Raw genomic sequence first — 12,437 nt, 5'->3', positions numbered from 1 at the left:
ATCGAGTTTCATTTCTAGTTTTTTTTTTTACGAGTTTGGTTGTTTTGTTCACAACAATGTCCAAATCCTAGACTATTACACATATTTTTGCATGTATTATTTTATATATGTATCAATGTATGCATATTCTCACACACTTTAACTCCCTACTCTCTTCCTCTTTCTCTCTCTCACTCGCTCTTTGTTTTTTATTCTTCTGTGCTCTATTCTACTATACCTGCTTTTGCTATCAGTGTCTCTCACTGGGGCTTCGCAAGTTCTCTAACTTTGCAAGATATGAAAGTTTCATTGGTTGAATTCTTATTGGAGACTTCATAATCTCCTTCTCCTGTTCAGCTTGGAATAACTCTATATCACCCGTCAAACTATGCTCCGTATCTGATGAAAATCTCCAACCTATCAAGTCTGCTAGTTTCGTTGAGTTTGGCGTTACTGCTGAAACCACCTTTTCGGTTTTTTCATATTCTGGTTCTACATCGCTTTCTAATCTTCTCTCTTTCTCTTCCATCAGGTGAATGTGAACTAGCACATCAGCTTCAAGAACATCATCTATTCTTGTCATTATCTTCGAAGCCAGGCTTTCTAATACCCTTGAATAGCTCTCCAAAATAGCATGTCCCACGTCCTGTAAAACCCACATATATGACAAACTCTTATTTAGTTTCAGTAGTTTACTCGAACCCGGGGATCTTTAACACAATGATTAGAGTTATTTTAAGTTGAGCTAACGACCTTTTGATTTTTGTTTGTTTTTTTTAATTACCTTGTTGTTTTTAATTTTGGAGATTTCAAGTGAAGATTGTAGAATCTCAGGGACTTTTTCTTTGAGCATAGCCAAAATGGTCTCAACTCGAACCTCAAAAAGCTCCCTCTTCTCTAAGCTAACAAAGGATCCCCACTGCTCTTTATGGTTCATCTTCCTCTTCCAGATCACCATGGAAGCTTCAATCCTGTTCTTTAGATCAAGAACTTTGTGTTTGGATGACAAATCTACGGAAGAAAGGAAGTAGCCAGGATCAAAGTATTCATCAGTTATATCTTGTAAAGGAAATCCCCCAGGCTTGTCTTCCCCTTCTACATTACAAACCACACCAATTATATATTAGCTGATTTTTCTTATAAAATAATTAAGGAACACTCTTGATGAAGAAGCAACAACCTTTGGAAGAGAGTCAATGTAGTTTTCAGGAATGTGCATTTCAGACTACGTTACATGGAAACGGAAGCGGGTACGTGGAAGCGGAGCGTATGGAAGCGCAGAAGCCAAAATTTTCAAAAATTTAGGAAGCGGGTACGTGTTGGAAGCGTATAATTTATATACATTATATGTATTATATTAAATATATAAGAATATTTATATAATTTAAGACTAAAATCATATGATTTAAACTTAAAATAAAGCATTTATTAATTTTATAATAATTTTTGAAATGATTTAATAAAACTAAAAAATACACATAAATTAAGTTTAAAATAAATTATGATATTATTATTTTTTAAAACTTCATAAATTATTGACATATATATTTGAATATGTGCTATATCTTTAATAAAAACATTAATGCATAAAGATAATTTATAGTATTAGTTTTTAATTTTGTATATTTCTATTCTCTTTAATTATTACTATTAAAATTTAGATTTTATATTAATTAAAAACTATGATTTTATATTTTATGAACCATGACAAGGATTTTAAAATAGAATGGAAGCGTGATTCCAAAATGGAATCGTAAGCTTTCAACGTGTTTTTAAAAGAATATTTTGGAACGTTTTGGAGCGAGATTCCGTAAGCTTCCACAGATTCCGATTCCGATTCCGATTTCCGAAGCGGGAAGCGGACATCCGATGAAGCTTCCGTGCAACCTAGATTTCAGACAATACTTGAGCATTGATGGCTGTGGCAGCTTTAAGGACTTGTGCCACAGATTCTTTCTGACTACGCAAAAATTTACGTGATTCCTCAGACAAACCATCAGATGGGACCTTAACTGGTAAACACCAGTTCACATCTTTCCTCCGGTCTCCATTAATGTTCTCTGTATTCTCAACATCTTTTGGGACATACCAAAAGTCTTTATGATCCTTGAACTTGTCCAAAGTCTCCTGCCAAAATGACTAGTTGTATTGATAGGATGCCACTACATGCAAAATAAGAGTTATACCAAAGAGACGCAACTTATTTATATATAACGCGTTATTTCTCAAAACTTGTGATACAAACAATAAAAAATAGTTGCAGCTCAGCTTAATCTGTATTTGAGTTAATATGGTATTTATGTCTTTAAGAAAATATATTTTTATCCGTGTTTTTAAGATCAATCAAGTGGTATTCAGTGCAATGCATGAAATTAAAACTCACAAGAAGAACCGTGTCAAGCTTGCGTAAGGCTGGAATGTTCATCAGCAAATCTTCTCTTTGTTTTGTCACCATGATCTACAACAGATAAAAAGGTTAATAAGATAAATAATCACAACGAGTTATTGGTTAATTATGATGTACGTAATTAATGACTAATAATCTGCATTCACCTCAGTGAAATCCCCAGTTTTGGCAACTTGTTTAGAAGGAACGAACTGGACAATGTGATCAACCACAGATAATAACCAATCCATTTCTTTTCTCCAAATCTTTTTTCTCTTCAGATCCATAGGCTGCAATTTCATCTGCTCTCCAAACATCGAATCTGCCAATACCAAAGCCACGAATAGTTTGTGAATCATTTATTAGACATTATAGTTTTAGATATGGTATAACTACAAGGTCGAATATTAACCAGCGAGCTTGGTGATGGCATTTGACAAAGCTAAGGCAGAGGTCACGCCTTTTTCACCACCTGACATGTCCTCTCCAAGCAGTAGTTTTGCGAATCTTTCCCTCATCATTTCCATGTCTGAAACAGTGAAACATATATGAACACATATATGGTGCAAGAAATCTGAAATAATTTTAATCTATTTTTGACTTTAGATGTATCACAATACATCTGATCAAATATTAATAGAAAATTTAACAATATATATATATATATATATATATATATATATATATATATAAACAGAAATTATTCGCTAAATAGTTATTTAGCAAATAGAGATATATGTGTTAAGCTAGATGAGCTTCACACTTAAAATCAATTGGTGATTAGTGGAGAGACTCATCTATCTTATATATTAGTAAGGATCTCTTCCAATACCCGATGTGGGACACTTTGTATCTAATACGCCCCCTCGAGATGATGGTTCTTTGAGCATCAATCTCGGAATGCTCGGGCAAAGATCGATGAGCCAACTTTGGGCCAGATCGATGTGGATCGGGTTGGACTGCGTAGATCGGGCTTTGATACCATGTTAAGCTAGATGGGCTTCACACTTAAAACCAATTGGTGATTAGTGGAGAGACTCATCTATCTTATATATTAGTAAGGATCCCTTCCAATACCCGATGTGGGACACTTTGTGTCTAATAATATGAATATGTGATGAATACCTGATGTCCTAGCTTCTTTGCCTTTACGAGATGATGATGCAGGATTCATCCCACCTATGGTAAGTTCGTGCTCAGGGATTTGGTTGGAGTCCCTGCGAGAAGGGAAGGATGAATGTCCTTTGTTCCGACCATCGAGCATCTTTCTAAAACTGAAAGATCTTGGCCAGCTTAGTTTACGTCCTAATGTCCGCACCATTCCCAATTATTCCTCTCAGTTATAGGCTCTCCCCACACACTTTTTTTCTTTTTCAAATTGTATATACCCAAAGAGAAGCAAATGCAATTCACAAATGGAGGAGAATAAAGCAAAAGAGACATACATATCAAGAACTAGTACTTTCGTTCCCCTTTGCCTTTGTTCTTTCACCACAGAATGAAACAAACAAAACAAAATTCAAAGAAGCAAAAAATACTTTATGTTATCCATGTTTTTTATTTGGGATTTTTAGTTGGTGCAGATGAATGAAATAGAGAAATGTTGATGTACTTTTTCTTCGGCTGGAGAGACAACGTGCGGTGCATGTTGTTAAAAAGGAATTGGAACAGCGGTTAAGATGCTCTTTTATCCTTAAACTATCCATATATAATTTACCTCACACTGATCCAGTTTAGTAGCTTAAGTATTTGTAGAGAGGCATAAAACATGAATGTGCTTAACATGCCTTATGTAAACGCTGTTTCAAACAACTAGTCAATTATAATAAAGATTTGGAACATATGGAAACAACCATAAAGAACAATAGTGAGATGCAGAAACAACCGGCAACTTTTTAAGTTAAATTTAAAGGGTATATTCAACTGAGAATTTTAGGTGATTTGTATAAAAATGAAAAAATCCACTATTATTCAAACATGAATTTTAAAAATTCATTTAAAATCCACTGTTATTGAATTTGACATTTCGTAAAGTACCGTAAAATCCACTGTTATTAAAAATATTTTAAGTTATAGAATTTTAAATTTTTAGGTGATTTGTTTGAGTGGAATTTCTTAGTTAAAAAATAAAACTTAAATATCATGATTTTAGATGATATTCTAAAATACTTTAACAAAAATTACCTAAATTTCGAGAACTTATTGAAATCATCTAAAACCCAATTAAAAATCAAATCATATCAAATGTTAATTAACTTTTTTAAACAACATTTGTGTTACAAAAAGTACAAGTCTAAGCGGTAATCTGGCTACATCGCTTGGATATATGGCGTGCGGTTGCTGTCCAAATTTGCATATAGATCCATATAAACGATTGTTAACTGATGTCGTTTTTCTTGCAATTTTATGTTTTAGGTTTTCATAACGGTAAAAAACATAATTATATTCACTTCCCTTTTTATTATTTTATGCTGTTAATAAAAGCATCTGTGGACTTGACTCTGAATTGTAACACATACTACCTCAGATCACTATAGGCTATATATCATGCTCAAAACTAACTAGCTAATTTCAAATTTATCTTCAGGTTTCATCTTAAAACGAATATAATTTACTCAACTGATAAGAATAGGGATGAACGTAGTTTAGTTGGGAGCATGTAAGACGCCGATTGAATGCCTTTTCTCAAAAATAAATGTAAGACGCCGACCATTTATCTTCTTTATTTTTTGAACTACCGCCGACCATTTAATCATTTATCAAATATAAACATTTCTCTGTATTTCCTATTAATTAAAAGGATTTGGTTTTTAACATGCGAAATGGTTTAATCGTTTACTCACATCGTGTATTTTATCATTTTGAAAAGCCGTCGCGTTTATGATCATTTTCACCTAACAAAAAAAAAGTATTTGATAATTTCTAGTCCCCCTAAATACAAGCCTGAATTAAACATGCAAATAAATATATGGTTTAGGGGGTGTATTCAACCGAGAGTTTTAGGTGATTTGTATTAAAATGACAAATCTACTGTTATTCAAACATGAATTTAAAAAACTCATTTAAAATCCACTGTTATTAAACTTGACATTTCGTAAAGTATTCTGAAATCCATTGTTATTGAAAATATTTTAAATTGTGGAGTTTTAAAGTTTTAAGGTGATTTTAGGGTGTTTGGATGGAGTTTCTTAGTTAAAAAAATTAAAACTCAAATCCTATGGTTTTAGGTGATATTCTAAAGTAGTTTAACAAAAATCATATAAATCTCTGCAATTTATTAAAATCATCTAAAACTCCATTACAAATCAAATCACATCAAATGTTAAATTGAATACACACCCCTTAATCTCCAAGACGATAAAGAAATCTAGTGGTTTGACTTGGTATTTTCAGTTGACAACAAAAAAAACACCCTAAAATCACCTCAAAACTTTAAAACTTCACAATTTAAAATATTTTCAATAACAGTGGATTTCAGAGTACTTTACGAAATATCAAGTTCAATAACAATGAATTTTAAATGAGTTTTTTAAAATTCATGTTTGAATAACAGTGGACTTGTCATTTTAATACAAATCACCTAAAATTTTCGGTTGAATACACCCCTGGTATTTTCGGTATATTTGATATTCGGCTTAATTTACATGACTAATAAAATTTTGGACTTTTATTTGGTTTTTTAAAAATGAGTACTGTACTTGTAATTTTAAATAGTTGCTAAAGGTGATGGACTTACAATTTACTTGTCTTGTTTTGTCATTTGTAATTATTTGTAGGTCACTTGATAATTATAAATAATTATTAGTAAGTTAGTTAATAATTTATTAGAATTCAAAAATAAATAACATTATTATTTATAAAGAATTCTTATGTTTTAATAAATTTGAGAAACAAAATATATAAGAAAGAGAAACTCTAAAATGATTATATAAATATATAACACATGTTTAATTCACTTATGAAAATAGGAATATAAATTATTTATTTTAATATAATTTAAGTTTTTTATATTTTTATTAAAAACAAGTAGCAATCTAAACAACACTATATCATTATTTTTATTTTAAACTTGCAAGTAATGTAAATATATTACTTGATATTCGAGTTGGTTAAAGCAATTATTCGACTGTACGGGTCAAATATAGATCAAGTGGCGAGTCCGGTGAAATTATGAAGTAATTGTGCCTACCCCTGGTCATACTTGAAGACCACTCAATAGACTAGGTTTTAGACCAAATTCCCATCTGGTTAATAAAATCCGATTGTGGGCCTCAAATATCCAAGAACTATATGCTACTTGATGGTACATACAGTAGAACGTCTAGAATTTTAAGACATACATAATCAGAAATTAATTCGCATGTTACTACACCGAAGCAAATCATGTTGTAATAAAAGTACTAGCTAGCTATTGGAAATTATTAATGCAAAATGAGAGAAGGAAATGATCATTTGTGACCGGTGAGATGAACTTGTTGAGGAAGGAGGGTGTAGTCGATCTCTAGCTCCTCAAGGATTCGCTTGAGTGCGATGACCATCTCTGTTCTCCTGAGATTCTTCTCTGCGAAATTTTGGAAGTTCATGGTGTGTTGGAAGAGCACATTCAAATTCAGCTTGTTGACATTCTCAATCGCCTTCACCATCAACAATGGTTCTGGATACCAATTATGTGGGTTCTGTACCAAGTACCTGACCAAAACACACACCAATTTCTCGTCAATAAAGAGTGAGTGAGGGGTTTCAGATGGTTCTTGTTTTGATACTTACTCTGCTATCTTCTCCTTGAGAGTGGCGATTTTCGCAGACGGGGTTGAAAAGGCAATGGAGAACTCTACTGCATCCCCCATATCTGGACTTCTGTAGAAGTTGCTTATTGGTTTTGATATCAAAGTCGCATTTGGATAGAAAATTTTCTCATTGTCAATCTTGAGGAACACGGTCGTTAAGAGATGTATTTCTTCAACCATTAACTTCAAAAACAAAAACAGTTATGAGTTAGTGTTTTCTTTTTAAATGAGTATTAGTATAGTGAGGCAACGAATGTCAGGAGTTGTTTACTATAATGCCATCGATAACACAACGATCACCGACGTCATAAGGGTGCATCACGAAGACAAACACAAATGATTCGAAGATGTTCTTGCAAGTGCCTCCTATCATGAAAGCAAGACCCACGAATTGCGTGGAGAAGACCAACAGAAACTTGGTTGTTGCTATATCCAGAAGTACCAACCAAACGATGAAGGTGATGACGGACAAGACTCCAGTTATAAGTTTGTCCACCTGTCTAACCGCTGTTCTTGTATCGTTCAGTGAATGTCCTAATGCTTTCCGACTTGTGTAAACTTTAATCTGTCAAAACAATGGCAACACATGATTACACCACTATAAAGGCTTGTAATAACTTCTCCTTATAGATATGGACACGAAACTAAGGTTCTTACTCTACTGTTATTGGGTTAACAATTAGCATTTTAAAGATTATTTTGCGCTAATAACATTTTTAAGTTTAACTTAGAGGTATAATGTTTTTTTTACTCGATCTCTATTTATTAATAAAATCTAGATATGGGTTTCTCATAAACTAATTCAAAACCAGAACTGTTTATTAATTTGTATATAGAAGTAGAACTATACCAATCTATAATGTATAAAGGTTGATATATGGTCATTTTCACAGAAAAAATGTTAGATCCTTAAATACATTTACAAAATTCTTAATTTACGAAACTAATTTCTAAAAAGGCTAGGTTTGGCTAATGAATTAATTTTTTAACCTCCCAACTACAGAAAATGCTATAGTGGCCATGGGAAATTTTATAAATGAAAGAATGTTTGAAGATTACCACCCAATCTGTAAAAGCATTGCGTGTGATTTTTCCAGTCTCGCCACCGTCTATTAAAGGTAGTACAAGGTCTACCTCTTCCTTAATCATGAACCTTAGCAAGTCATCTTCCTCTATGTAACTGATCAAGAGAAGCAATATTAAGTTTGTATGATTAATATGAAAACTAGAAGAAAATAGTTGTGTAGTGAAAACTCACTTGTGGTCTGGCTGAGCAACATTGTTGAAGATATCATAAGCAGCAGCCACAGCCTCCATCTCATTAGTTATCTCTTTATCAGTCTTCTCTTTCCGATGGGTGACCTCATCTAAAGTGTTGGATATGGTCGAGAGACCCGACGCTCCCACGGCTTCCATCAACACTCTCATTGTCCATGGAGAGACCTTCTCTTGCTTCATCTTGTGAACCTTTCCCATATCAAGCACCTTCTTCTCTTTCACCATTCCATTGGTGCTCGTGAAACTGAGATGCCCCGTGCTTGGCTCACGCCCAACTCTCTCTGCCTCTTCTATAAGCGGAGGTCCTGAGAGAGTCTGGAGAACATATTGGTGGAAGACAGACTCTTGAATCCTCTCGAAGAAGTTTCTAACGTTGAACTTTGAAGCAAGAACTTTCAAGGCAAATGTCTTCACCAAGAAAATAATCGACCCGACCAAAAGTGACACGATAGTCCATGTTATTTTGTCGAGAAATTTCTTGGTCTTACGAGAGCGTCGATCGTCATCGTCGAATAGAAACACCCACGCAACCAGAACCAAGCTGAACCATATGAAGACTTGAACGTTCTTCTTCAAACCATGCACGAAGTATAAAACTTTTTTGCGTAGGAGATAGTTCCTTTCTATGATGAACACCGCTAAATGCATGAACCAGTTCGTCACGAACATGCCGCTAAGCGTCACCATCACAAGCACGCACCATTTCCAGACTTCTAGTCCCCAGATGCGATGCTCCTTTACTGTATCAATGGTTAAACTCACAACCAAAAGGCCCAGAATGGCCACAAAGACTAGCAACTCAAGCAGAGCCAGAGGCTTGATTCCTCTACGCTTCACTTGGTGTAGCTTAACCTTTTTGTAGATTTCTTCATTTTCATCGGTTTCGTCTTCGTCAACTTTACTCAGGGCTGAGCTAATGCTCCTATTCGACCGGTTACTTTGGGAAGCCCTGTTAAAAGAAGCTCTTGAAAACGAAGCAGCGCCAAAATGTTCCTTTGGGGTTCCAGCGTTCTCCTCTACTATAGTCTTATCATAACGATAAGACTGTTGTTGCCCAAACCTTGAGTTTGACTTGGAGTAAATTGATCTCCTCCGAGTTAGACCTTTGGTGGTAGGACTTGGAGTCTTGGGCGGCTTATGAACGCTACCAGAGAGATTGTATATTTCTGGGAGGGGAATGCTTAATGGCTCCGGTTTTGTAGTCATTCCAGTGTTTGACTTTGGTGAAGCTTCTACCTTGGAAGAAGGGGATGCTGCTGAGTCTTTAGATACCTCTTTTTCTGGAACATTGATAACAACGTCTCCTCCGTTGGAATTTCTCCTCTCTGCCATCCCTGAGTCACCTCCAACCAATAAATTTGCTATGCTATCTGACGCCAATGACTCTCAGAAGAGCCCAAAAGCATAAGGGAAACCTCAATGCAGGTTTCTTAGATGGATATCTAAACTTTCTAAACAGTGAAAACAATGAATGTGTCAAAAAAAATTGGAGAAAAGTGAAGGAATGGTCCTCTACCTCAACAAAAAAACTTATATTCTCTGCATAGTTGTTATTCTATGTTTGGTTTAGCTTTTCTTGGTGATTTAAATTTTATTTATTAATTAATTTGAATTAAATTATAGATCTTAAGAGACCAATTCCTAAAACACAAGAGTAGAAAAATGTACCAATGATTAGATCTGGAACAAAGATCTTCAAGAAAGACCATTTGTTCCAAGTAAATGAGTATTTAACTAGTGAAAACAGTACACAGGAACTATTTATAAAAAACAACCATTTTCAAAGAAAGATCAAACTTTCCCGCAACAAATATGCATAAGACATACTTCCACAGAAAAAAAAAACAAGAGTGTCCTAATATGAGCTTTTAAGATAAAAGCTTACTAATATCAGCTACAAAAATAATTATGAAAATTTGGTACAACTCATCTCTTTGAGCCACAAAAAGCAAAAGAATATAGATGCAGACGCTACAAGAGATGACTACCAGAAAAACAAACGAGAACACTTATAAAGATCAACCAAAAAATGTCTAATAAGAAGCTACGGTGACAAAACAGAGCATGTAAGGAACTCTGTATCCTTTTGTCGACATAATAAAACAAAATTATAGAAAACTTAAAGGAACAAAAAAAAAAGCAAAAGACTGAGAAGAAGAAGATCTTACAAGGACACAGAGAGCCGAAGCAGGAGAGATCTTGAAACTTCAGTTCCTGTCTTGCAGAGTACACTCCAGTTTATGTGCATTTTATAAACCAAACGAGTTCCAGATTCATACAGAACAAAACAAATGGGCGGCAAGAAAACAAAGAGAATCACGTGCGTTTTAACTTTTCAAATTAAGGCGATTCCCACAATAATAGTTTATGCGTCCGGTCACAAGTTGATGACTCCAGCGTAAAATTATTGAACCATAGTCTTATTATTTTAAAATCTATCGACACCTTTTTCTTATGCCCAACGAATCGGTATATTTTCTTTTTCTTTTACGTAGTATTAAAATCATTTTTTCTTTGAAAAAACTGTTGTCCTATATCCGCGTACGTCCTTGATGACAAGCAGATACAGATCATTCTCATATAATTAAATGATGAGATCTAGATAAGAAAGAGAACATGCGTAGATCGAGAAGTTCTGGATTCTTTCAGTCAAAGTTTTCACCTCACATAACCGGACGTTGTCTTGATTACTTTGGTTTGCATTTTCATTTCAAGATGCTTGGTTTTTCGGTATCTTGTTCCTCAAGTTTTCTGGTTTAGTCTGGTTGAGAAAACCTACTGTAAGTGCAAAGATGACACCACAATTAAGTAATGCAGAAGGTAAATCAAGAGAGACAATTACACAAGCACACTCAATAGCTTTATTAGAAATCGCCTTGTAAACCCTATTACAAGTTCTGCTTAATCAGCCTCGCTAGCCTGTTAACACCCTAACAGCTGCTACTGAACAATTCCTAAGCTACCCGCTTATGTCTCTCCACCGTCAAGTACTTCAGCCCCTGCTTCAGCACGACCCAGAACACTTCCAAGCGCTTCTCTCTCGCTATAAGATCAGCCTCTGTGTCTCTGTCTCTCTACAGACGACCACATAGCTATCTTATACTAACTCTACGTTCCCGAAACCCTAGTCTCCAAGGAACCACAATATGGACATCTTCCATATCAATAAGTGCAACTTTCCTTTTCTTGGAATGCACTTATTCCTCTTCCTTTAAGTCATAAACTTGCTCCTCAAGTTTATTCCTTTTTGCCTTTTCTTCAAGATACTCTCTTGCTCTCCAAGTCTGCACGACTCCAGCTCAGCATCTCGACTCCACATGGTCTTTACCACTCACTACGACGTCTGCTTCAGCAACTACGTCAGCGACTACTTCAGGGCGGACATCTTTACATCAACAATCTCCCCCTTTTAGCTTTGTGTGCCTATCAAGCACAACCTTCTTCTGGTTCAACAACCACGTTCCCCACCTGGAAACTTCCACGCCAATTGTGCTTTTCTCCCCTACGAGATGTGCACCACACCATGCTTTTCTCCCCCATAAGACAAGCATCATCTACTTCAGGACGTCCATCACTATGCTCTTCTCCCCCATGAGATATGCACTCCTTGGACCAGAACGTCACCATTCTCCCCCTGCTTGATTGCATACTAAGCTAAAACAGATGCTTAGATGTCAAGCCTTACAGACACACCCGTCTGCTACTCCATGCGTAATCATGATACAGCCTCTGCTGCAGCGGAATAGATTACTCTTACTGCATCACGATCTAACGCACTTGTCGAGCTACCTCTCGATCCACTTCTGTTGAGGATCAGGCTTCCTTCATGCGTCGTCTCCTTGACCATGAGCCTCTTCTCAACCACCCCGAGTGCCCTCTGCACTCGTTGCTACTGTCTTGGAGTGATTTCGCTATCACCCTCCTGAAGATCCTCTCGCATCACTTCCTGACGCACTTCGATCTCCTTCCCCTTTGTGCTACGGACAACTCCGTGTCCTAGCTCCAGA

General features: G+C 35.4%; 1 protein-coding gene and 1 pseudogene across 2 annotated transcripts; both read right to left on the bottom strand.

Moving 5' to 3' along the window:
- Nucleotides 1-150: 150 nt before the first annotated feature.
- Nucleotides 151-3,844, bottom strand: LOC108846532 (rop guanine nucleotide exchange factor 10-like; annotated as a pseudogene).
- A 2,843-nt stretch (nt 3,845-6,687) lies between these two features.
- LOC108847140 (mechanosensitive ion channel protein 9) lies at nt 6,688-10,661 on the bottom strand. Of its 2 annotated transcripts, XM_018620327.2 has the most exons (6): nt 10,599-10,661; nt 8,411-9,881; nt 8,212-8,332; nt 7,424-7,717; nt 7,133-7,335; nt 6,688-7,054 (listed from the first exon to the last, which is right to left on the bottom strand). In XM_018620327.2, the coding sequence occupies exons 2-6, from the start codon at nt 9,760-9,762 to the stop codon at nt 6,814-6,816; spliced, it is 2,211 nt and encodes a 736-aa protein (XP_018475829.2). In that variant the 5' UTR covers nt 9,763-9,881; nt 10,599-10,661; the 3' UTR covers nt 6,688-6,813. The 2 variants fall into 2 exon arrangements, with proteins under 2 accessions (XP_018475829.2, XP_056861864.1); XM_057005884.1 differs by lacking the exon at nt 10,599-10,661 and having other exon boundaries at nt 8,411-10,541.
- Between the last annotated feature and the right edge of the window lie 1,776 nt (nt 10,662-12,437).

The sequence above is a fragment of the Raphanus sativus genome, chromosome 3, assembly GCF_000801105.2.
Source record: "Raphanus sativus cultivar WK10039 chromosome 3, ASM80110v3, whole genome shotgun sequence".
Lineage (NCBI taxonomy): Eukaryota > Viridiplantae > Streptophyta > Magnoliopsida > Brassicales > Brassicaceae > Raphanus > Raphanus sativus.
Note: the sequence above shows the minus strand (reverse complement) of the source record. Positions and strands in the feature narration are given on the sequence as shown.